Source organism: Limanda limanda, chromosome 1 (genome assembly GCF_963576545.1).
Source record: "Limanda limanda chromosome 1, fLimLim1.1, whole genome shotgun sequence".
In the NCBI taxonomy this organism is placed as follows: domain Eukaryota; kingdom Metazoa; phylum Chordata; class Actinopteri; order Pleuronectiformes; family Pleuronectidae; genus Limanda; species Limanda limanda.
The window spans coordinates 38,552,787-38,576,331 of NC_083636.1; the positions used below are offsets into that span (position 1 = coordinate 38,552,787).

Genomic DNA, 23,545 nt, shown 5'->3' on the forward strand with positions numbered 1-23,545 from the left:
TTGGAGTTAGATAAAACAGACAAATTTAGTCCAGCCTTTCATTAGGAAACAGTAACACAGCATTGCATGATGGGAAATCTAACCACTCTTAAATTCCTGTTTGTATCTGATTTATTTCCTACTGTTTTGAGCAACATACTGGAAAATTAAGACAATGTGTCAATCAATCACGATGAGGGGAGCAGCAATGACAAATGAACTGAGGAGTTATTGTCAACGTGTACTTCATACTCCAGGACAGTAGGTGGCAGCAGTCAGGATGTAAGGCACCCACAAACTAGCAGCACAAGAAACCGGAAGTGGTTCAATGCGGATGCGGGGATTGCTTTTTGTCGTTTTCCCTGAATTTCACATTTGGATCAAACCACATTTGTTTCGGTCTTATTCAGCTTTGAGTCACATGAACTGACCGTTGAGCTGCTGTGTGTTTTTTCCGGAGTTAAATTAGTTAAAAGACGATTTTAGTTCAGCCATTCATATGTAAATACAGAATTGCATGATGGGAAATCTGCAACAAGAAATAATGTGAACAATCTTTGTCACCCTTTGTATGAAACACTTATTTATGTATTTGTTTCACTTGTCAGATCGTTGTATTCCCAGTGATTCAGTGACTTATTTTGTTCCAGTTTGACGGACTGTGTTAAGAACGTGTTTTCAGACCTCTGAGTGAAGGGGACTGGGAGGAGAACGGGTGTGATTCCTCAGGCAATTGTTCAGTATCGCTTCTCGGCCTTTTGGCTAAGATCAAGTGTAGTATCTGTTCTTATCAGTTTAATATCTGATACGTCCCCTACCCGGGGACCATATATTAAATTGATTTTTGGAACTGGGAGATGGAATAGGGGCTTGCTCCGTCCACTCCACGCATCGACCTGGTATTGCAGTATCTCCAGGAATGGTGCACCCCCCCTAACTCTGTTGAAAACTAAGCAACAATCCACAGGAATGCACAATGATTTATTTCAAGTTTCTACTTACATGACATGTATTAGCTGTTGGACAGAGGTTGGTATATCAGATCATTTTACGCTACTTTATTTGTATAAAAAGTGCTTTAAAAATATTTTATTATCAATATATTGAAAGTTCAAAGGGAATATTAATAGAATCTTACTGAGCCACTGCCTTTTTCTGTTTGCAACTTTAGGACACACTAAGATCACATGTAAGAGTATAGAATAGGCAATATAATACAAATACTGACTAGATATACATAATAAACAGCTGTCACTACAGACAGAAAACATATCTGTAAAGAGATGTACTTGAGGGAAGTGCGTACAGGATAGTTGCACAAGGGCATTTAGATATTCTGGAAGTATACTGGAAGATGAGGTATACAATAAAAATGTTAGTAGTAAAATGGCAATTTTTGTTTATATATATATATAAAAAAAAAAAATATGTATATATCAATGGGTATAATTTCCTAATAACATACTTTAGTGCATTACTTTTTTGAAAACGTGTTGGACATTTAAGGTAAAGCATTAATACTTTTTTGGGAAGGTTTTGTGGCGGAAGTTTTGGGGAAGCTGTCGAAAGGAGAACTCAGGCAGCAGCTGAAACATGTAGTTTGAAGGTTTTAGTTATTTTTTTTGAATTCCAGATGTGAGTTAAGCCACTTTTATTTCAGTCTGATTCAGCTTTGAGTCACATGAACTGACCGTTGAGCTGCTGTGTGTTTTTTCCGGAGTTAAATTAGTTAAAAAACGATTTTAGTTCAGCCTTTCATATGTAAATGCAGATTTGCATGATGGGAAATCTACAACAAGAAATAATGTGAACAACCTTTGTCACCCTTTGTATGAAACACTTATTTATGTATTTGTTTCACTTGTCAGATCGTTGTATTCCCAGTGATTCAGTGACTTATTTTGTTCCAGTTTGACGGACTGTGTTAAGAACGTGTTTTCAGACCTCTGAGTGAAGGGGACTGGGAGGAGAACCGGTGTGATTCCTCAGGCAATTGTTGAGTATCGCTTCTCGGCCTTTTGGCTAAGATCAAGTGTAGTATCTGTTCTTATCAGTTTAATATCTGATACGTCCCCTACCCGGGGACCATATATTAAATTGATTTTTGGAACTGGGAGATGGAATAGGGGCTTGCTCAGTCCACTCCACGCATCGACCTGGTATTGCAGTATCTCCAGGAACGGTGTACCCCCCTAACTTTGTTGAAAACTAAGCAACAATCCACAGGAATGCACAATGATTTATTTCAAGTTTCTACTTACATGACATGTATTAGCTGTTGGACATAGGTTGGTATATCAGATCATTTTACGCTACTTTATTTGTATAAAAAGTGCTTTAAAAATATTTTATTATCAATATATTGAAAGTTCAAAGGGAATATTAATAGAATCTTACTGAGCCACTGCCTTTTTCTGTTTGCAACTTTAGGACACACTAAGATCACATGTAAGAGTATAGAATAGGCAATATAATACAAATACTGACTAGATATACATAATAAACAGCCGTCACTACAGACAGAAAACATATCTGTAAAGAAATGTACTTGAGTAAAGTGCGTACAGGATAGTTGCACAAGGGCATTTAGATATTCTGGAAGTATACTGGAAGATGAGGTACACAATAAAAATGTTAGTAGTAAAATGGCAATTGTTATTTATATATATATATATATATATATATATATATATAAAAAATACATATATGTATATCAATGGGTATAATTTCCTAATAGCATACTTTAGTGCATTACTTTTTTGAAAACGTGTTGGACATTTAACGTAAAGCATTAATACTTTTTTGGGAAGGTTTTGTGGCGGAAGTTTTGGGGAAGCTGTCGAAAGGAGAACTCAGGCAGCAGCTGAAACATGTAGTTTGAAGGTTTTAGTTATTTTTTTTGAATTCCAGATGTGAGTTAAGCCACTTTTATTTCAGTCTGATTCAGCTTTGAGTCACATGAACTGACCGTTGAGCTGCTGTGTGTTTTTTCCGGAGTTAAATTAGTTAAAAGGCGATTTTAGTTCAGCCTTTCATATGTAAATGCAGATTTGCATGATGGGAAATCTACAACAAGAAATAATGTGAACAATCTTTGTCACCCTTTGTATGAAACACTTATTTATGTATTTGTTTCACTTGTCAGATCGTTGTATTCCCAGTGATTCAGTGACTTATTTTGTTCCAGTTTGACAGACTGTGTTTAGAACGTGTTTTCAGACCTCTGAGTGAAGGGGACTGGGAGGAGAACCGGTGTGATTCCTCAGGCAATTGTTCAGTATCGCTTCTCGGCCTTTTGGCTAAGATCAAGTGTAGTATCTGTTCTTATCAGTTTAATATCTGATACGTGCCCTACCCGGGGACCATATATTAAATTGATTTTTGGAACTGGGAGATGGAATAGGGGCTTGCTCCGTCCACTCCACGCATTGACCTGGTATTGCAGTACCTCCAGGAACGGTGCACACCCCTAACTCTGTCTAAAACTAAGCAACAATCCACAGGAATACACAATGATTTATTTCAAGTTTCTACTTACATGACATGTATTAGCTGTTGGGCAAAGGTCGGTATATCAGATCATTTTACGCTACTTTATTTGTATAAGAAGTGCTTTACAAATATTTTATTGTCAATTTATTGAAAGTTCAAAGGGAATATTAATAGAATCTTCTGCCTTTTTCTGTTCGCAACTTTAGGACACACTAAGATCACATGTTAGAGTATAGAATAGGCAATTTAATACAAATACAGACTAGATATACATAATAAACAGCCGTCACTACAGACAGAAAACATATCTGTAAAGAAATGTACTTGCACGAGGACATATAGATTTTCTGGAAGTATATGTAGTGGTCAAAAGTTTAGGGTGACAGTTGAATGCCAATCGGGTTCACCACATATATCCAGAATAAACGGGACGGGAGGCTGAGGATTCCAGAAATATACAATTTATTCAATTCGTACAAATGATTTAAAAAGGCTGATAAAACAGCACAGGATAATGTGCAAAGGATGGAGTACTGGCCTGTACTTGATATAAATAACAGATTCAAAAGAGAGAAGTTAAAGGCTCCAGACCCAATTTAACAAAGCTAAAATATAATGCATTAAACAAGCACAGCACACTTTAAGAATCCCAACACTGGTGTGATTGCACCAGTGGATTATCACTGCAAGCGATATTATACAATGAAATAACAGAAGAGGGTTTCTAGTTCATGGAGCCAATAACTCCCCAATATTCAAGCCATTAAACCAGGATTGCACAGTACCCGTCAACCATATTGCACATTGCCCAAAGACCAAAAATCAGAACAAAATAAAACAAAGTAACCAGTAATCAAACTAATTAATCAGAAAGAAACTAAATCTAAACAAGGTCAAATAATCTAAATGTGGGGAAAAACAGTGACCTGAAATATTCTGCCTAAAGGCAGCCCTATAAAACAAACATGTTGTATTAGGTCACACAATTATTAAACAAGTTTATCAAAATGTTTAAGAAAACATTAACAAACATAAAACACATCATTATGCCATACCTTCAATTCATTAAAATAAAGAAGAGAGCCACGCCGTCCTTATTGTCTTGACGACAAGTATTAAAACAGGAAAAGACAACTACACAGTAAATCCATTTTGTAGCTGCTTTGCATTCTGGTTGATTTCAGGCACTGTGGGTGTAAAAGTCGAGCTTTTCTGCAGTGGACGTCTGAATGTTGGAGACAAGTCAAACCAAAGTGGTAGATAGTGTTTCCAGTTAAACTCTGCATAATGTCTGTAAACAAACTCTATTGCAGTGTGGAAGGTATTCCAGAGGGATGTAGCTTTTTGTGGACTATACCATTTATCTTCTGAAATACCATGAGAATTTAGCACATAGAATTGAGTGGTAAACGTCTTTTACATCTTTTCTTTTAGAATATCTTAATATTATTGTACATACAACACATCCCACTCTTTTTCAAATTGTGCACAAGTAATTGCTAAAGAGAATATAACTTATTTCTGTATCCCCAACAAACCAATTTTTGGCATATCATTAAAACACAACATGATGATGTCACCATTATAACTCTCCTCAGTGTAATTTATTTTTATCATCCACGGGGAGACTATTTGCCCTTTGACCTACTTTAATTCTGATTCTGCTTTCAGGAGTCACGTTGTGCAGTTATCTGGTGTCAGGTGCTTCTCACTGAGACAGGAATATGGTGGTGAGTCATTGGCTTGTGCAAAGAGGTGCAACTCTGCGTCATAGCCGAGGCAAGGCATTTGAAAAGAGAAGGAGTCTAGAGTCCCTGGTAATCCACAGTACAATTATACTGATCCGTGCAAAGCCTCATGCACCTGGAGAGAAAATCTGACAGAACATTTAAAAGTATCTAAAGTGCTTAAGATAAGTAGTGCGGAGACTACTAACGCACAAGGATTCTTGTTGTTTTTGATTTGTGTTGAATTTACAGACAGAGAACAGATTGTTTTCAAATGGGATGTGTGGTTGGAAGCAAACATGGAATGCACATCACTTATCCACCACCGGGAGAACATTTGATACAACGTTAGGGACATGACTCTGAAATCACATGTCCTCTCAAACACAGTCAGCAGGAGGTGAGGGGGAAGTGTCTGCTCCACATAGCTGCAGCTGGACAGTGAATGACAGCAATAGTGTGGTGTACATGTAGACTTCTTGTAGGTTACGCAGGTTTTCCGGGTCACAGGAATCGCAGCATTCAAAGATCGTATGCAGGGCCGCAAAACTATTTTTATGACATGAGAGATAATAAGCAGCCATGATAATGTATAGCCAACTAGATGGGGAAATGTATGGAAGAACATCAAGTTTGTGTGTGGAGCTGTTTTGGTGGAAGTCCCCTTTTCACTCTATAATAATCACATTTAAAGGATGAGGCTGACTATATGCTATATTTTTCAAATTGTCAGCTATGGAAAGAGGAACCCCAACGACATTTTAGTTCATCTGTTAAACTCTATGACATCCACAACCTCAGCTCAAAGCTAATTTGTTCCGGCCTAATAATATACAGTTCATCTAAAGGTGCGTTATAGACAAGCTAAGGGTCATAGGACCGTAAGATTTGCATTATACTCCTTCCAGGCACACACTGGAACTATATGTATAGGAACCCCATTCACAAAAATGTATTTACCACAAACTGGCGGAAATATTTTGTCAAATTGAAGATAAATTATGTATCTCCGCTGGAGCGCCGTCTCCCCGGCAGATGGAGCCATGGAGCTCCGTCAGCGCCAATGCTAATGCTAATGCTAATGCTAGCTCCACCATCTCTCCCCGGAGCCAGTGAGATGATGGTGGGGGGCGGTCCAAGGCCATGTAGCGAGACTCCCTACATGGGCATGGTTGGACCATGACATACTTTTCTGTTGGGATTGTGTTGTGGTTGTGGTGTTGTGTGGTGTTGTGTGGTGTTGTGTGGTTGTGTCTCCTCCCTCCTTTCTGTGTTGCGCCCTGTATGTGGTGTGTGGTAGGGGGCGTGGCTGGCTCCTGCTGATGCGGACGAGGCACACCTGCACCCAATCTCATCTAATCATCTCCTCCATAAGTATCTGGTCGTCTCACCAGTCTCCAGTTCTGCAGTGGGGACACTCCTCCCGGATTGCCTGCCATCCTGGTGTCCGGGGGACCCTGGCTCTGCTGCAATAACGGTTCTGGTGGCCCTCCATGGCGGCGGATACCAGGGAATTCATCGCTGCCTGTTCTGTCTGTGCCCAAAGCAAGGCTTCACATCAGGCCCCTGCGGGACTGCTGCGCCCTCTACCCATCCCTCACCGCCCCTGGTCGCGTATTGCGGTGGACTTCATCACAGCCCTTCCTTCCTCTGAAGGCAATACAGTGGTCCTTACAATCGTTGACCGCTTCTCTAAAGCGGCACACTTCATCCCTCTATCCAAGCTTCCATCCGCCCTGGAGACAGCGAACCTTCTGGTCATGCACGTTTTCCGGTTGCATGGGATCCCGGTGGACATCGTCTCAGACAGGGGTCCACAGTTCTCTGCCAGGACATGGAAGGTGTTCTGCCTGGCGTTGGGAGCGTCGGCCAGTCTTTCTTAAGGATATCATCCGCAGACCAACGGCCAGACAGAACGGGCTAACCAGGATCTGGGGGCGGCTCTGCGCTGTGTTTCTGCTCAACATCCGGCGTCCTGGGCCACACACCTTCCCTGGATTGAATACGCTCACAACTCCCTGGTCTGCTCCGCCACAGGTATGTCTCCTTTCATGGCCACTAATGGTTTCCAACCTCAGCTCTTCCCATCCCAGGAGGCTGACGTGGCAGTGCCTTCCGTTCAGGAACATCTTTGACGGATTCATCGGGTCTGGAGCGAGGCCCGGGCAGCTCTCGTCCGCACAGCTGCTCGCAATCAGCGGGTGGCCAACCACCACCGCACCCCGGCTCCCGACTACCAGCCTGGACAGAAGGTCTGGCTGTCATCCTGGGATCTGCCTCTCCAGACCGAATCCAGGAAACTGACCCAGAGGTTTATTGGTCCGTTTGAGGTAGATCGGATCATCAATCCATGTGCGGTAAGACTGAAGCTTCCCCTGTCACTCAAGATTCACCCCACGTTCCACGTCTCTCTGCTCAAGCCAGTGTCCACCAGTCCCTTAAGCCCTCCTGCCGAGCCTCCTCCGCCCACCCTGAACATTGATGACCACCCTGCTTACACGGTAAACAGAGTGCTGGATGTACGTCGGCGAGGCCGAGGCTTCCAATATCTTGTGGACTGGGAGGGTTATGGGCCGGAGGAGAGACAGTGGGTTTCCCGTTCCCTCATCTTGGACAGATCGATTTTGGACGATTTTTACGCTCTTTTCCCGGAAAGGCCGGGCCGGCCGCCAGGTGGCGTCCCTTGAGGGGGGGGTACTGTGAGGATTGTGTTGTGGTGTTGTGTGGTTGTGTCTCCTCCCTCCTTTCTGTGTTGCGCCCTGTATGTGTTGTGTGGTAGGGGGCGTGGCTGGCTCCTGCTGATGCGGACGAGGCACACCTGCACCCAATCTCATCTGATCATCTCCTCCATAAGTATCTGGTCGTCTCACCACTTCGAGGCCAGATTCTTCCGTCTTCTATGGTATCAGTGTGTAGCTTAACTCGCTATTTTCATGCCTCGTGGATTATCCTCTAACCATTGTGTCTTCCTCTACCCAGAACCCTGGTGTGCCTCGCCGCTCGGCTCTTTTACCTGCTTCCTGCTTGCTATCTGCCACCTGCTACCTGCTTGCGGCCTGCCTGCTGCCTGCCTGCTACCTGCCTGCTACTTGCCTGCTACCTGCTGGCTACCTGCCAGCTTCCTGCCGCTCCAGCCTACTTCCACCTATCCAGCCAATAAACACCGTTAATATACTACCATCTACTTTCCGTGTCTGCTTTGGGGTCCAAACCTTTACCAAACCGTAACACTTTTCGGTCGTAATCCCATTGGACGCACTCAAACGTATCGTTTCTGACATAGAGGAACCATAACAAATCGTGGGAGTAGTTTTTTCCCAGAGTTTTGGGGACTGTAGACATGCCAGATACCCATATTAACGTGTAGAAGCACTACAAAAGGAAATGGAAAAATGGAATTTTCATAGTATGTCTCCTTTAAGTATTAATGACCTATAAAAGAAGAGAAAATGTGAAAAAGTAAGAATTCTGAGATTTTATTTCAAATTATCAAGGAAACACATTTTCTGCAGCTCAATTTGACACAGATAAAAATCTTTTCACTTTGAACACGTTCCTGCATCTGATATCCATTAAAGCCAGAGTAGTCACATTGCCTTTAGCAATACAGGGGGCACCCAGTTGATTAACACTGTTTCTCATACAATGTTCAACCAAGCAAATATATTTTCAAGAGCATTCCTCTGCATTACATTCACTGTCTGTTTCCTATTACCCCTTCACCTCCCTGCAGTGAAGCCGTCAACTTCACACGCATCATTCACCGCACCCCTGTGGCTCAGACAAGGTACGTTCCACAGACCTCAGCTCTCACTATCAGGTCGTACCAAGGTGAATCTTCCGGAGGGGTCGGGGATGAACCACCTCTCCCACAGGTCCAAGTGAACAGCGGGATACTTCCATGGTTTGAAAGGGCCATTCCAGTGCAGCAGATGTGCCTCCTGTAGGAAGCTCTCGGAATAGCGGGCATCTGGACTCCAGCCTGGACAGACAGGAATGTTTTATAAAAAATTAACCTGAGGGAAGTCCTACGATATAATAAGTTTCTCTCTGTCTATATGTAGCTGAAATAATGAGTCCCCTCATCACCTCTTGACATTATTACTCGAACGTAATAATAATGAGATTATCCATTGATTCTATCAATTAGAATCATCTCCTTCAGTTCTGTGCCTGGATTCGTAGTCACAGATAAAGTGAAGTACTAAGCTAAGCTACCCTGACCCTATTACTTCAAACAGACCTCTGTACACATCACAGCAGCTTCTCTATGTACAACAGCAGATGAACGCATCACCGTTCAAAGGCAGCTTGGTCCGTGCAAGAGAGAACAAATCAGCATTCAATGCAGCTGTGATGTCCTGTGCTGAGACAGACTCTTCAGTCAGTCAGTCTGATACAGTACGTTCAGTTCAGGACAACGTTGGCCTATACAAGCTCAGCACATACGTTTAATGGCTCAGCAGAAGAAGATTTGGTATCAGATTGTGATTGTTTCTTTAAATGAATAACCGTCATGGCTATCATCAGTTTGTGTCAGCAGCCCTACAGCCATGTCAAGAGCATTTTCAAGTGAAGGGTGTTTGTCGACAGAGCATCTTCTGGGTCTGCATCCATTACTTGAACACAATCATACAAACAAAGGGATAATTAACCGAAAAGGAAAATTCACGCATGGTTGCGAACGTGAACGCGGCTCCAGGGGAAGATATGAGAGGACATTTAGGGTTTAAACATGGTGTAAATTATGCAGTTTCAAGTCGAATTTGAATGTTGGGCTTACAGACACTTGGGTCACACCACAGGAGCAGTATGGAGGCATGTTATGTGTTTCTTTCTCTTGTTTTTTTTTTTTACATTTGAACACAAGGTCACCCCGTTATTCCAATTGACTTGGATTTGGGTGCAACGCTATTTACCTCTGAAACTCTAACAGTGTTTTGTAGACTCACCCTCATCTCCATCAACATAGTGGTGAGTAGAAGAAAGAAGACCATGAGACACGAGGAAGACTTTTCAACAATGGCGGAATTTTTTGGAGGAGGGACTTTTAGAGTTGATAGGAAACTGCAGACCTCTTTCTTAAGAGCATTTTCACATCACCCCAGCTTTTGCCATGTTGGTTGTTATCAGAGACTCTCGACTGTGATGCTCTCTAGAGGAATGTTTTTCTCAATAGCTGAGCAATGTAAAGGAAATAGAAGTTTGTGGACAGTGATGGTTACATTGTTAGAAATGGAAGTATCTCTTTTTTAATATTAAATGCTGCATTAATGAGCCTTTAACATGTGTAACTAGCTCTTACTGCGCACTTCATCACCTGATCTCATTGTGTCTCATTAACATTCTATATTATTAACTTACTTAGCTTCAAGTGTCTTATAAATGTGAACATGTCAATGTGAATTAACCTCTACCCCTTTTCCCACTCCAAAGCTGTTATTGGAAAGTTTGTTTAATCGCGTCATGTTGACATGAACATTCCTTTTTCATGTCACAAAAGAAAAATGTGTCCTGCACCGCTGCAAAAAAATATAAGTTTGTATTTCATTTTTACAAGTCTATGCTGCCCTCTGCTGGACAACATTGGAAGGTTAATAAGCTTTACCTTGTTGTCTGTGCTGTGATGGAATTTTAATGATGCATTTAAATGTCATGACACAATGAGCAATTCGGATAGTTATTAAAGATTAAGAGCTACATGGCTGTAATTTAACACATGTTTATTTTTTAAAATCACTACACTGTATATATATATATATATATATATAATTATATATTGAATTCCTTTGGTGCTGTCAATCATGACAACGCAGCACGTTTTTATGGCATCAAATAACTAAGTTAAACCAAATTCATCAGAAACATATATCAGCGTAATGAGAACTACCTGAAATACATGTGGAAAGTGTATTTATCAAGCACTTTTTAGTTTGGTCCATGTCTGATAACATGGAGGAGGTGGAAGTATATGAAATATACTGCAATCTGCCACCAGGGGGCCATCCAGAACTGTCTATGCATTTCCTTACATGTTTCCAATTTTAGGGACTGCTGATTTTGTTCCGTTTTCTATTTGGTAGTTAGAGATACAGTGACTATATATATATACACTTATAATAAAATATCACTGAATTTTCATTGTATGCCCACAAGAGGATGAATTGTTTTCTTATTTATATTTTCGGAAGTATGATTTCATGTATACGTTTTCTCCTTAGGAACTCACATTGAGATTCTTCTATGTATGAAAAAAAAGACATGATCTCACCGAGGTGCCTGACGTGCCACAGAGGATCCAGTGTCGTGAATTTGTCATGGAAAACGATCAGCATGGGTGGGGTCGCCACACCTCCTGCCATGGCACTGCTGTATATGTTCTGCCTGGTGGCGAGAAAGGGAAGAGTTTCTGATCAGACAGATTTTATATAATACTATATAATACCTGGTAATACAAAACCTTGATATATGGAAAACAAGTAAAGAATAAAAGACAAAATTATCTGACACACGTTAAAAAATACATTTAGATTGGTGCAAGATTGGAGCATACTTTGCTTCAGGATGTGGTTTTGATAAAGACTCAAGTCAGAACACACCTGAAGACAAACAAATATCTGTAGTATATGCCAGTCCTATTATTATATATCACACATCTGGACATCTGTACTGTGAGACCTATATTCTTGTCATCACAAACAGGTTTCTTATTGAGGTGTAAGGGAAGAGGATGTCACACCTTTTTAAGCCCTATGAGATAAATTGTGATCGGTGAATATGGGCCTTACAAATAAGAATTGATTGATTGACATTGTTTCCTTGCTGATCTTCAAGTTGTAATGAAGGGTTATTTGCCAAGTGGATGCCTGCTACAGTTATACTAATGATGTCATTATTCACACCAGATCTGACCTGAAATTCTCTTCCATCCATCTCTCCAGCTGTTTGGTGATCTTTTGCTTCTTCCACTCGCTAATGTCTGCGACGAACACACCAGGGTTGAAAGAGCAGTCTCTGGGGTTGATGGCCAGGTCTTTGACTTCCTGTTTCCTGTAGTCCAGGAAGCCCATGTAGGTTGTCTAGGAGACGAGCTCAGAGGAGAGGATGGATTTTCAGATGATGAGTCTTAAGAAACATTGTTTTTGTCTGGTTTGATTTTCGGGTATAACTCTCACACTGACAGTTAAAGGTACAAAGAGATCGGATAGAAAAGAATAAAGATCCACCTGCATGCCGATGCTGCGCACCATCTCATGCGTGGAGGGCAGGTCGCAGTCGGTGGCGAAAGCAGCAGCATGTCCGGGCTTCAGTTTGATGTTGAACAGATCCTTGATGTCTCCTTGAAAGCAAGAAGAAACAAATAGGTGGCAGAATACATCATACAAAAATACACTCTACCTGTCACATCAAAGTTATTTAAAAGAGATGTTAATCTCAGTCTGAATCTTCAGTCATTGGGCATTAGACAATATTGAAATATGTTAATCCGTCGACAGACTTTTGGATCTGCATTAAAAAGCACACCCAGGTCTGATGATCCTGTGGATGTCTTGTAATAAAAAGCAAGAAACACCCAAAGACCCAAAGGGACACAGCTGATGATTGTCCCTAACATTTGCCAGTAGTTGGCAACTTATCATCAATCTAGTGCCGGAGTTCTTCAAACATACGTAAGGGATATTAACCATTTTGTCCTATTCTAAAATAAATAAATGTGAATGAATGTATGAAATAATATATGAATTGTCATCCCGGTGGCCTATGGTTTTAACTTTCTTGGTATATAATAACAACATGCTGACACAAGTGTGATGGACCATCTTGGAACCAGCAGTGTACCCAGACTGCAAACATATTTTTCAATGAAGTAGGATCTATCGTTCTGTATTAACTTTAAAGAATTTCCTTCAGGCATGATGACGCATAGTACTAGAGATGAGCCGGATACTCGGCTGAAACGAGTATCCGGTACGGATAAAGCACTTTTGCCGAGTACGATTATTATACGAGTAATCGGAGTCATTATCTGTGCTCGGACTGAATGAAAATCCTTACACAGCGTCACAGCGCTCCTCCCGTCACACACGGCTCTGCTCACTCACTCACAGAACAGCTCTCTGTCTCTCAGTCACTCAGGTTCACTGCGCATCGGGACTGTTCCATAGGCTCAGTCAAGGAAGCAGAAATGATTCGTTAATTTCCCGACTAGGTCTTCGGGTACGAGTCTTTGGAAAAATGTTCACGAGACCTGCATTGGCTCAGTAGAGGAGCGCTGGAGATGCGAGGGACGTTCACTGTCTCCCGGAGAGATGGACACTCTGTGTTTTTAGTGTGGAAGGACGTGAATTGTATTTGTTCGCAGGTCATGGTGACTGGTTTTGTTGTTTTCACTTTACATTTACACTTACTTTACAGTAAAGTAAACCTCTATTAAATACAGTACAACATGACAGTTTGTATGGTTTGAAATTGTCATTTATTATCACACTGGCATTTAATTATCACGGCAAACAATTACACTGCACTAAACTTTAAGTGTTAGTGTAGAGTGAAAATGGCAGGACCAGTCTGTGTGACTTGTGGACGAATGTGGTTCACGTCTTTCTGTGCTGGGGGCGCAGAGTGTTCATTTCTCCGGGAGACAGTGAACGTCCCTCGCATCTCACTCACACACACACACACACACACACAGCCACACACACACACACACACACCTGGTGTGGAAATAAATTTAAAAAAAAATAAAAATAAAAAAATCATAAAAAAATTTCAAAGTTAAAAAAGAAAGTTATGTTGAACCAGCCCACTTCCGGGTTAAATCACACACACTTCCGGGTTAGGCCTTGCCCACTCCGAGTACGGATACGGATAATTCATATGGTTAACAGATACAGATACAGATACAGATAATGCAGTACTCGCTCATCCCATTACGTACCCTGCACAATGACATCATCATCCAAGTAGATCACTCTTTTGTGGTTGATGTCAAGCAGGGGTAAGTAAAAGCGCACAAAGTTGAGCTGCAAAATAAAAGCAAAGTCACTATTTCATGCTCCCGAGGACTTACATGAGCGTGCACTGTGTAATGATTGTTCTGCTGCATGAACAAAAGTAAATCCACAACTCACTGGATGTAACAGTTCAGGTCGAGAGGAATCTGGCTTCACTTTTCCTCTTAGAACCATGGGGTTGAATTCCAGTATCTTATACCTGATGCCTTTCAGTTTAGTCTTCTCAATGTACTGCCTGCGGAAAGGCAAAGAAAGAAAGAAGAGGTAGATAAACATGAAGGTCAGCGTGATAAGTAGAGTTTGCTCTATTACAGTACAGATGGAACGAGAATACCTTGCCAGGCCAAAATGAAATATTGATCTATTTAAACCAGAATGGCACTCAGAAGACTGCCTCCCTCCACCAAGGCCCAGCAGCCCCCTTGTGAGACCACATTTAGAATCACACATTTTTCTAATTACTCTCTGAGAAATCAAGGAAAATGTTGAAAACATCTCACAATGTTAAAGAAAAAATAATCAACATGTGTCACTTTGTGAATGATGTGCAATTTTTAGCAAAGGTTATTCTTAGGCAATAATATATTTCTGGGACTGTTTTCAATGACACAGAAGATTTTTGCTAGCAGTTGTGTTTCTGAGTGCTTCCTGGTTTAAGGATTGGTGTTGAGTATCACAGTGAAAAGTGGATAAGCAATAAAACTGGGATATCAGGTCCCCTTCATATTTTGAAACAGTTAAAGTTGACCAATACATTTACAGTTTAAAATCCCAAATCACCTGAAATATAAAATCATCATTGAACCTTTAAAAACAGACCTTGACAGTTTCACACCATCCCGGAAAGTAACAATATAGAAGAAAACGCTGGCGTCTGTGTTGCTGTAGACGCTGTTGATGGTAGCCATGGTTCCACCCATCCGCTCCTCTGATGCACAGATGACTACAGGGACGACATTATCTGCCTCCGGTACTTTCAGTGCAGGAACTCGCGCTGCGCTTCCACGGCCCCTCCAGTGATCTGAGAGGAAGCAGACAGCGTAGGTTGGAAGTCAACGTTTGTGTCATGCATAGCCACTCCTGCCTGTAAATGCTATTGGACCCCGCTTACTCTGATTGTGTTTCTCTGTTGAATTCTTCTTTAACAACTACACGATACATAAAATGAAGGATAAATTATGGGATAACAAACTGTGTGGATGTACCTGGGAGCTTGGGCGGAGTGGAGGCTCTGAACAGTGTGTTGTGCAGGAGCAGACACAACATCAGTACGACCAGCACCAGGAGGACGTGATTAACTGAAACACAGGGAAAGCAGATTCTAAGGTTTCTCTCAGTGTGCAGTGGGAGATTTCTCATATCTATTCCCGACCATCTTCAGAGAAATTCCCCTTTAAATATTAGCATCAGTGGGTCAATCTATAATGACTGTTGTCATTATCAACAAATGTCGCACATTTTAAATTCTTTGAATCCAAAAAAGTCAAATAATTTTCCACTAAATGATTGACTTGATCGGCAACCAGAGTAACTGTTATGTTACAGAGTAACAGTGTTATGTTAAAGTGACGTTGACCTTTGGAGGTTTGGGAAGGCATCACGACATAATTTCATGGTAGTAGACACAATTGGCGTCCAAATTTTTAGTAATGAGTTACAGCCAAAGACGACTATTATGAGGTCACAGTGAACTTTGACAACCAAATTCTATTCAGGTATTTAAATCCAAGAGGAAGTTTGAGCCAGATGTAAGGGAAATCCCTCGAGACGTTCCTAATACTGGAAGTCGCATCCACAAGACACATTTATGCAGCCATCTGCGGAGGTTATGCCTGAAAGCGGCTCATGTTAAATATGGAGCTATGGCCACGAGGATATTAGTTTAGTGTAACATGAACATTTGGAGCAGGGGCAACATTATGCTTAGTTCCTTCCAAATTTAAAAACAACTACCGGGAACTCTGATCCTGACTTATTAACATGTTGCAGTTCAACCAGAGTGCTGATTTTACTTCAGAGTGCAGATTAAACAAATGAAATATAATTTGTTGATTAACTTTAGATGTATTTGTAGTTTTTTCTACTGATTCCAGCCTTCGTAAAAGGTTAAGCCAACTGCCTCCCAGCTCTGGCTCCATGTTAAACTAACAGACATGAGACTCCATCTTCTAAAACTTAAAGCTAAAAACATAATGTCAATCATTTTTTTTGATAGAATAAGAGCATCACTGAATCCCTGCTGAATTGCTGTGTTTGCTGTCATTATTTTTCTTACAGAGCCACAGAGATGCACATTGTGTTTCAATCCAGTGTTTGAGTGTGTCCACCAGCTGCCAGACAGACAAGAGGGAAAGAAGATCAAACATCCCCCTGAAAACAATTTAAAAGCCCTTTCTGGCTGCTGGTCCAGGTGTCATAACTTACCCAGGACAATATCCTATCTGCGAAGAAGTTTCACTCTGAAATATTTGACCCAAACAAAGACCTGCACAGATGTGCTTTCTGAGACACATTAGAATCTTTTTACATTGTTTAAGATTTTTATAACCTGAACTTGAATGTTGCACCAGATGGATTTGGGTGAAATCCACCTATTAAATTAACCCTTGTTTTATTTTATAAAAAAACAACTGTTTAATATCACTAATTTAAAACATGCGTTTTTTGTTTTTGTTTAATTTTGGAAACAAACTCTAAACAAGAGATTTGCATTCAATCCAGCTGTTCCAACCTTGAATGGAATCATGAACTCTATAACTCCTGACAGCCTGTCATCTGGCCACCTCATCATGCCCCCTCCCCCAGCACACACGTGCACATTTGGTGCACATGCATGCAAGCTGGATACTTTCCTGTTGCCATGCCAAGAAAGAAGTCAGGGGTTCCTTTACTGCTTCACCAACTAAACATCACTTCAACAAAGCTCACCCCGTAGTCGACTAACAGACCTCGTTAGTGCCTCTGCTGGTGGACAGAAACAGGATACACACACATGACACTTTTTTTTGTCTCATGTAAACTGATGAAAGTATAAATCAGTTTATATTTACTTTTTCTCAGGAGAGCCATGTTTCATGTTTGCCACCAACAGCATCTGCAAACACACACACACACACAAAATGGAGAGAGGTTAACTTGACAAACAAGAGATTAAATATTTCTTGGCGTTACAGTAACACAAATGTCTGGTGGGATGAATGAAGGATCTGGCCTCAGTTGAGAATGAATCTGCCAACACAGCTGAAAGTGACAGATGACAGGTCTCATAATTCATCAGACTTCTAAGAAGGACACATAAAAGTCTCTGGAGTACAGACTTAACTACAGACTTAACTGTTAAGAAGCACTTGGCTCAGCGTCATTAATAAATCAAACCAGGTTGCTTCTCCATACAAGAGATTGTAAAAGCGACTCTCAAAGGATCACATGACTGACAACATAAATACTAAATACACAGACGGTCTGATATGATTCCTTACACCTTATTCTGGACAGTAGTTACTACCCAGCTGGCCAAGAAATCACAACAGCGGCTGTACTTCCTGAGGTGGCTGGGGAAATTCTTTATGTCACCAACGATCCTCAGCAACATCTACAGCTGCATCATTGAGTGGTAAAGGCCTTTACAATGGAGCAGGCTCTTCTGTGGACTCTGCGGTAGATGGCACAGGACCTTCAGAGAGGGTAGTGATGTTCTGGTGATCTTCTTAGCAGCCTTTACCACCAAGATGATCTCAATGATGCAGCTGTAGAAGTTGCTGAGGATCTTTGGCGACATGCTGAATATCCCCAGCCACCTCAGGAAGTGGCACTGAACTCCGGATAATCTCCAGACATTCTCCGTATATATATATATATATATATATGAGAATCCGCCCCCTTGTAAAAACTCAGCAAGTATTGAAGGCATTTCTAACACACGACAGAGGCAAAAATGTCAATATAATGAACATGTTTTCCACACAAGAACATGTCAAGTGAGATTTTAAGTGAGTTGTACCCTCTGAGAAGAGATTCTCCTGCTGCCTTGTCCATGTGTGAAAGGCAAACTCTGGAGAATGTCCGGACCCAATCGAGCGAACATTCTCATCTATGACAACGGCTCATGTCTGCAGTAAAAGTTAGGCTCGTTCAATCAGCTCAAGGTGCATTATAACCCCACCCCCCAACCCAGAACAACACAACCTGCAGTTAACTGACTGAGGCCCCGAGCCAGGAGACACTGGACAACACACGTGGCCGCATTTAGTCCCAAGCCTTTCACCACTTCCTGATGCCAGTGCTTTCAAGATGGAATCCAACTGCCAGCGGGATTGTTTAAACTTTTACGTAACTGCAAGAATATGCTTACACAATGAAATGACAAAAGCACATCCCAGCTGCTCCAACTGTAAACAACCTCCTCTGATTTCCTCCTCCATCTCTCGTTGTGATCGATGTTAATTTAACAGGATCACTGTGAAACTGTGGGTTTCATTAACTTCATCGTTTGTGCATTAAGCGTGAAGTGGTGACACCTCAGATTAAGGATGACGCCCAGACCGTCTGCTTCCCCTGTGTCCTCCGAAAAATGCTGACTCACTCTGAGCTTCAACAGTTTGGTTTGTTTGTGGCTGTTTGGAGCAGTCGGCCACATCTGGAACTGCTTAGCTTCAGATCCACGGGGCCCGACATGCTCCAGCGTAGTGTCCCCTGCCTGCTTTCCAACAACTGATGATTCACTCAAGCCAAACATTGTTTCTGTCTTACATCTATCATGACCACGAATCTCATGGCCCCTATAGTCACATTGTCAATGCTTTGCACATTTTGTAGAAGGAACTCTCACATTATTTTATTACATTCGTATAAATGTTCCAAAAAAATGTATATGAATGTAGACTTATAAAAAAGTATCATTGGGTAATATGGCTGCAGGAATTTTTTTTATTATGTGACAACAAGCTGTAGAGGAACACATGAAAAACAGTTCCTATACATTGGCAAAATTATTTTGCGTGCGTGTGTGGGAGTGAGTAGATTTATTACTGGTTTTGTGGGCACATGAATCTGTTGTCACTGGGGACAAAAAGTAGTTCCCCATAATGAAAACCATGGACTTCTAGAGTGAGTTATTTGTCAGGAGCAGTAGAGCTAATGGGAACCAAAGCCTGGTCCTACTGAGGCAGCTCTTCACTTCTGAGGCCCTGGTTAAGGTTAGTGATACATGAATTGAGGTTAGGTTAAGGTTAGGTTGAGGCATTAACTGGTCATGGTTAATGCTCACGATAATGTTTAGTCACGGTGTGGACAAAGAATGGAAGACAATGCCAAGTCCTAATAGGGATCGCTGTAAAGGGCTGTGTGTTTGAATGAGTGGGGGGGTGGGGGTCCAAACCCAAAGCTACCCACACTGCAGGAAAATGTTAATGTGAAAAAACGTAGTTGACTTTTTCAAGAATATATAATTACTTCCAATTTTTTTCTTTCACTTGCCAAAAAAGGGAAAAACCACAAAAATAAGTAAAGCTACAAATGTTTGAAACTAGTTTAAGTGCAAATAGGACAAAATGTTCTCAGGTTAACAGAGTTACACCAACGACACAACATTCATAACCTGCAGAAGGACATTAAGATAGAAAACAGACAGAGACACAGACAGAGATAAGGTAAGAAGAGGGTGTGTCACTGTCATGTGCCACAGCTGCAAGCACATTCAACACGTGGTTACTCACCAGAGATCAGGCTCACTCCTGCTGCTCCAAGTTGTAAAACCTCGGACTGAGACTCACCCTGACCCACGCTCCCACTTTTCTCTGCTTCTCTCCATCCCTTTTCCTATTCTGTCTCTCTCCCCTCCACTTTCTCTTTTCCTCCTCTTTCTCTGTCACCTTCCCCTCCCCCTATGTTTCTCTCACTCCTCTTTCTCTCTCCCCCAACTTTCTCTCTCTCTGGCTATCTCTCGCTCCTCTTGCCCTCCCCCTTGTCTTTCTCTCCCTCCCTCCTCTTTCTCTCTCTTTCACACTCTCCACTCTTTCTCTCTCAGTTCTTCCTCCAGATGTGTCTCCTTATCCTGTTCACCAGCAGCTCTGATCCCTCTCTGTCATGACGCCACGAACCGGATCATCTCTCATCCTCTGTCACAGCAGTGATATTGAGCAGTTCAGGTCTGCTGTGAAATTCTGGTTTGTTGCTAATAACTAATTAACGCATAGGGCTGCACAACTCATACTTACCTGGCAGTGTAGATACCATGATCAAGAAGGTGTTCACCCAGGCTCAGCTATTTGATTTATTGTATCTCACAGACCATCGTAGTCAGCAACCAGACAGAAGTAGATCTAGGAGAGGAGGGCCTTGTAAATTTGTAAATAGGGTGGAAACCATGCACTGATAGTGATTGCAATTCTTTCTGTATATAATTGGTGCATACCTGTGTAGTGTTGACTGCTGAGCTTTGCTTGTTTACGATTAAAAAACAAAACACTTTCAAACTGTTAATGGGTATAAATGGCTGCTGTACATACAAACCCTCAGTTACTCACAGGAAATATGAGCAAAAGAAGACAATTAAACACAGGACTGAAATGTTGTAATAATATATGAATGTGAGATAGATAGATAGATAGATAGATAGATAGATAGATAGATAGATAGATAGATAGATAGATAGATAGATAGATAGATAGATAGATAGATAGATAGATAGATAGATAGATAGATAGATAGATAGATAGATAGATAGATAGATAGATAGATAGATAGATAGATAGATAGATAGATAGATAGATAGATTACTTTATTCATCCCCGAAGGGAAATTAAGTCGTCATAGCAGCCGGTATATTTGAATACAATAAAATACAATACAATACAATACAATAAAATAAAAAATAGTGAGGTAGAAAGAATAAAAACAGAAACACAATATAAATAGGTAGATAAGGTGCAGTGGCAAGATGATGGTAATAGTACTGATGATATGATGGTAATGTTATTGTTAGACAGTATATAAAAATAGTACAGTATATAGAGTATATAATATAACATAACATATATTTATATATGATAGTAATTATACCAATATAATAGCAGTTTATAGTAATAATGGCAGCAACAGTATATATAATAATAATAGTAAATATAATACTAATAATAATAACATGTACACATGTATAAATATGTGTATATAGACTTATATATACAAAGAATATACAAAGAGTATGATATAATATGATATGATATATAGTAGAGGTATAAATATAAGTATTTGACTATACAATAGATAATATAATATACTATGAGTATAAGAATGTGTAGACAGAGTGTGCAAAAGACAATATTATTGTATAGAATGATATATAATATCAATATGGTTTATTTTAACACATATCACATATGATGTGAAGTAAGTGTTCCAGTATATGGAGCGGAGTGTTGTACAGGGTACACAGTGCAGGAGACAGGTATATTTAGTACAGTTCTGTGATGGAGGCTCTGACAGAGGTAGATGAGTTGTACAGTCTTATTGTGGTTGGGAGGAACGATTTCCTGTATCGTTCCTTCGTGCAGCGGGGTTGAATGAGTCTTTGGCTGAAGCTGCTCCTTAGCTTGTCCAGTGTTTTGTGGAGGGGGTGAGAGGGATTGTCCATGGTTGCCAGCAGTTTTTCCAGCATCCTGTCCTCCACCACCTTCTCCAGGGTGACAAGCTCAGAGCCAACCACAGACTCTGCCTTCCTGATGAGTTTTCTCAGTCTGTTGGCGTCCTTTGCATTGATGCCCACACACCAGGACACCACAGCAAAGAAGATGGTGCTCGCCACAACAGACTTGTAGAACATCTGCAGCATCTTGTTGCAGACATTGAAGGACCTGAGCCTTCTCAGGAAGTAAAGCTGGCTCAGGCCCTTCTTGTAGACGGCCTCTGTGTTGGTGGACCAGTCCAGTTTATTGTCCATTGTGACCCCCAGGTACTTGTATGCAGGTACCACCTCAACATCCGTCCCACCGATGCAGACACGCCACGTTGAGCTGCATGCAGTTCTCCCCACACCACTTCACAAAGCGGTCAACCAGGTCCCTGTACTCAGCCTCCCTCCCGAGCACGGCGAGACACTGTCTGTCTGTCCGTCTGTCTGACTCTCTCATTGTCTTACATACACAGGCACACACACGCGCACACACACACACACACACACACACATCCCCAGTTTTTTGAAAGAGAGGGACAACGCCCTCTGTTGGGGCGGGAAACTCGGGAGTCGCGGAGCCAGTACAGGTGTGCAGCTTCCTCTAAAGGCCGGCGCATGCTTCTGCGTTTTCATGGGAACGGAGACGCAAGAGCCCTTCCGGGCCCCTCACGGCCCTTCCTACGTCCTTACGTGCGTCGGACAATTTTTCTAACTAGACGGCAAAGCCCCGCAAGCGTCACCCGGCCGCGAGGGCTGTGATTGGTCTGCTGACTACATCATCTCCGGAGTCGCATTTCCGGTTCATGCCCGGAAACCACGGAGGATTTAGAAGAACGAATATGGACCAGATAGAAGAGCACTTGGCAGAAGAGATCCGACACTATGTCCACTAGTATAACCCGTCACTAACCGGCGGATTTTTCCGCCAGAAAAAGGCTCTGTGGAGCCGCCGTGGCGATGTAAATAAATCGCTCTTCTACGTGCAACACACAAAGAAGAGCCGACTTCGACAAAAAACATTACTGCGCCTAGTGTTCTGGCGGGGAATTGCATGGCAACACGGGCAACGGTTGGAGAACCATGAATGACAACGAGTCCTGCGTTACAGCTGCGTGCCTGCGGGCCCCTGACGACGCAGAAGCATGCGCCGGCCTTAAGCCTCTCCTCCTACCGTTGTCCTCATAGACATATACATGGCTAGATGGCTTCCGGCGGAGTCTTGAACGTCATCACAGGCGGCCATCTTGCCTCGGGTAAGCTTTCTGGAAGGACCTGTTGTATCTGAGGTAGGGTCAGTGATCTGCAGAAACGCTAATACTCGTATCTCGCTGAAATCTTGACGGATTTACAAATGGTTTGGTTTCTTACAAACGTTATTAACGTGGTTAGAATTATGGATGCTTGAACATGTTGAAATCGCAGCTTTTCTCTTCGAAAAATGACTTAATCGTGCAGCTAAGTTGTGTATCACGGCTAGGCTAGGCTAGGCTAGCACCGAGTAGTTTACATTTATGGGAGAGGTAGAATTGTTCTTTCTTTTCAATATTACTTAAGTTGTACATGATTTAACTGAAGTTTCACATGATTTCCGATCGGGTTGGTTTGTTAAAAAAATCTTACATTATGATTTCTACAGGAAATTGCTGACTTTATTGCCAGTGAAG

General features: G+C 41.7%; 1 protein-coding gene and 3 non-coding genes across 4 annotated transcripts; 3 read left to right on the forward strand and 1 right to left on the reverse strand.

The window, feature by feature from the left end:
* The first annotated feature begins 721 nt into the window (after positions 1 to 721).
* Positions 722 to 912, forward strand: LOC133014711 (U2 spliceosomal RNA). The gene has a single exon (XR_009681480.1). It is a non-coding gene; the product is annotated as a U2 spliceosomal RNA (small nuclear RNA).
* A 1,069-nt stretch (positions 913 to 1,981) lies between these two features.
* On the forward strand, positions 1,982 to 2,172 carry LOC133014724 (U2 spliceosomal RNA). The gene has a single exon (XR_009681482.1). It is a non-coding gene; the product is annotated as a U2 spliceosomal RNA (small nuclear RNA).
* A 1,086-nt stretch (positions 2,173 to 3,258) lies between these two features.
* Positions 3,259 to 3,449, forward strand: LOC133014739 (U2 spliceosomal RNA). Its single transcript, XR_009681484.1, has one exon. It is a non-coding gene; the product is annotated as a U2 spliceosomal RNA (small nuclear RNA).
* A 5,552-nt stretch (positions 3,450 to 9,001) lies between these two features.
* On the reverse strand, positions 9,002 to 17,281 carry LOC133013074 (glycosyltransferase 8 domain-containing protein 2-like). The gene is made up of 9 exons (XM_061080367.1): positions 17,263 to 17,281; positions 15,418 to 15,510; positions 15,032 to 15,233; positions 14,330 to 14,447; positions 14,137 to 14,221; positions 12,425 to 12,537; positions 12,111 to 12,277; positions 11,470 to 11,582; positions 9,002 to 9,180 (listed from the first exon to the last, which is right to left on the reverse strand). Exons 1-9 carry the CDS (start codon positions 17,279 to 17,281, stop codon positions 9,002 to 9,004), a joined length of 1,089 nt encoding a protein of 362 aa, XP_060936350.1.
* Positions 17,282 to 23,545: the final 6,264 nt, after the last annotated feature.

Bases quoted from the DNA above. Each gene is read 5' to 3' on its own strand.
- LOC133013074 (XM_061080367.1), bottom strand. The intron at 14,448-15,031 runs GTCTGTTTTTAA...GCCTTTCCGCAG, and splicing joins GATGGTGTGAAACTGTCAAG to GCAGTACATTGAGAAGACTA. The intron at 12,278-12,424 runs GTGGATCTTTAT...CTCGTCTCCTAG, and splicing joins TGCGCAGCATCGGCATGCAG to ACAACCTACATGGGCTTCCT.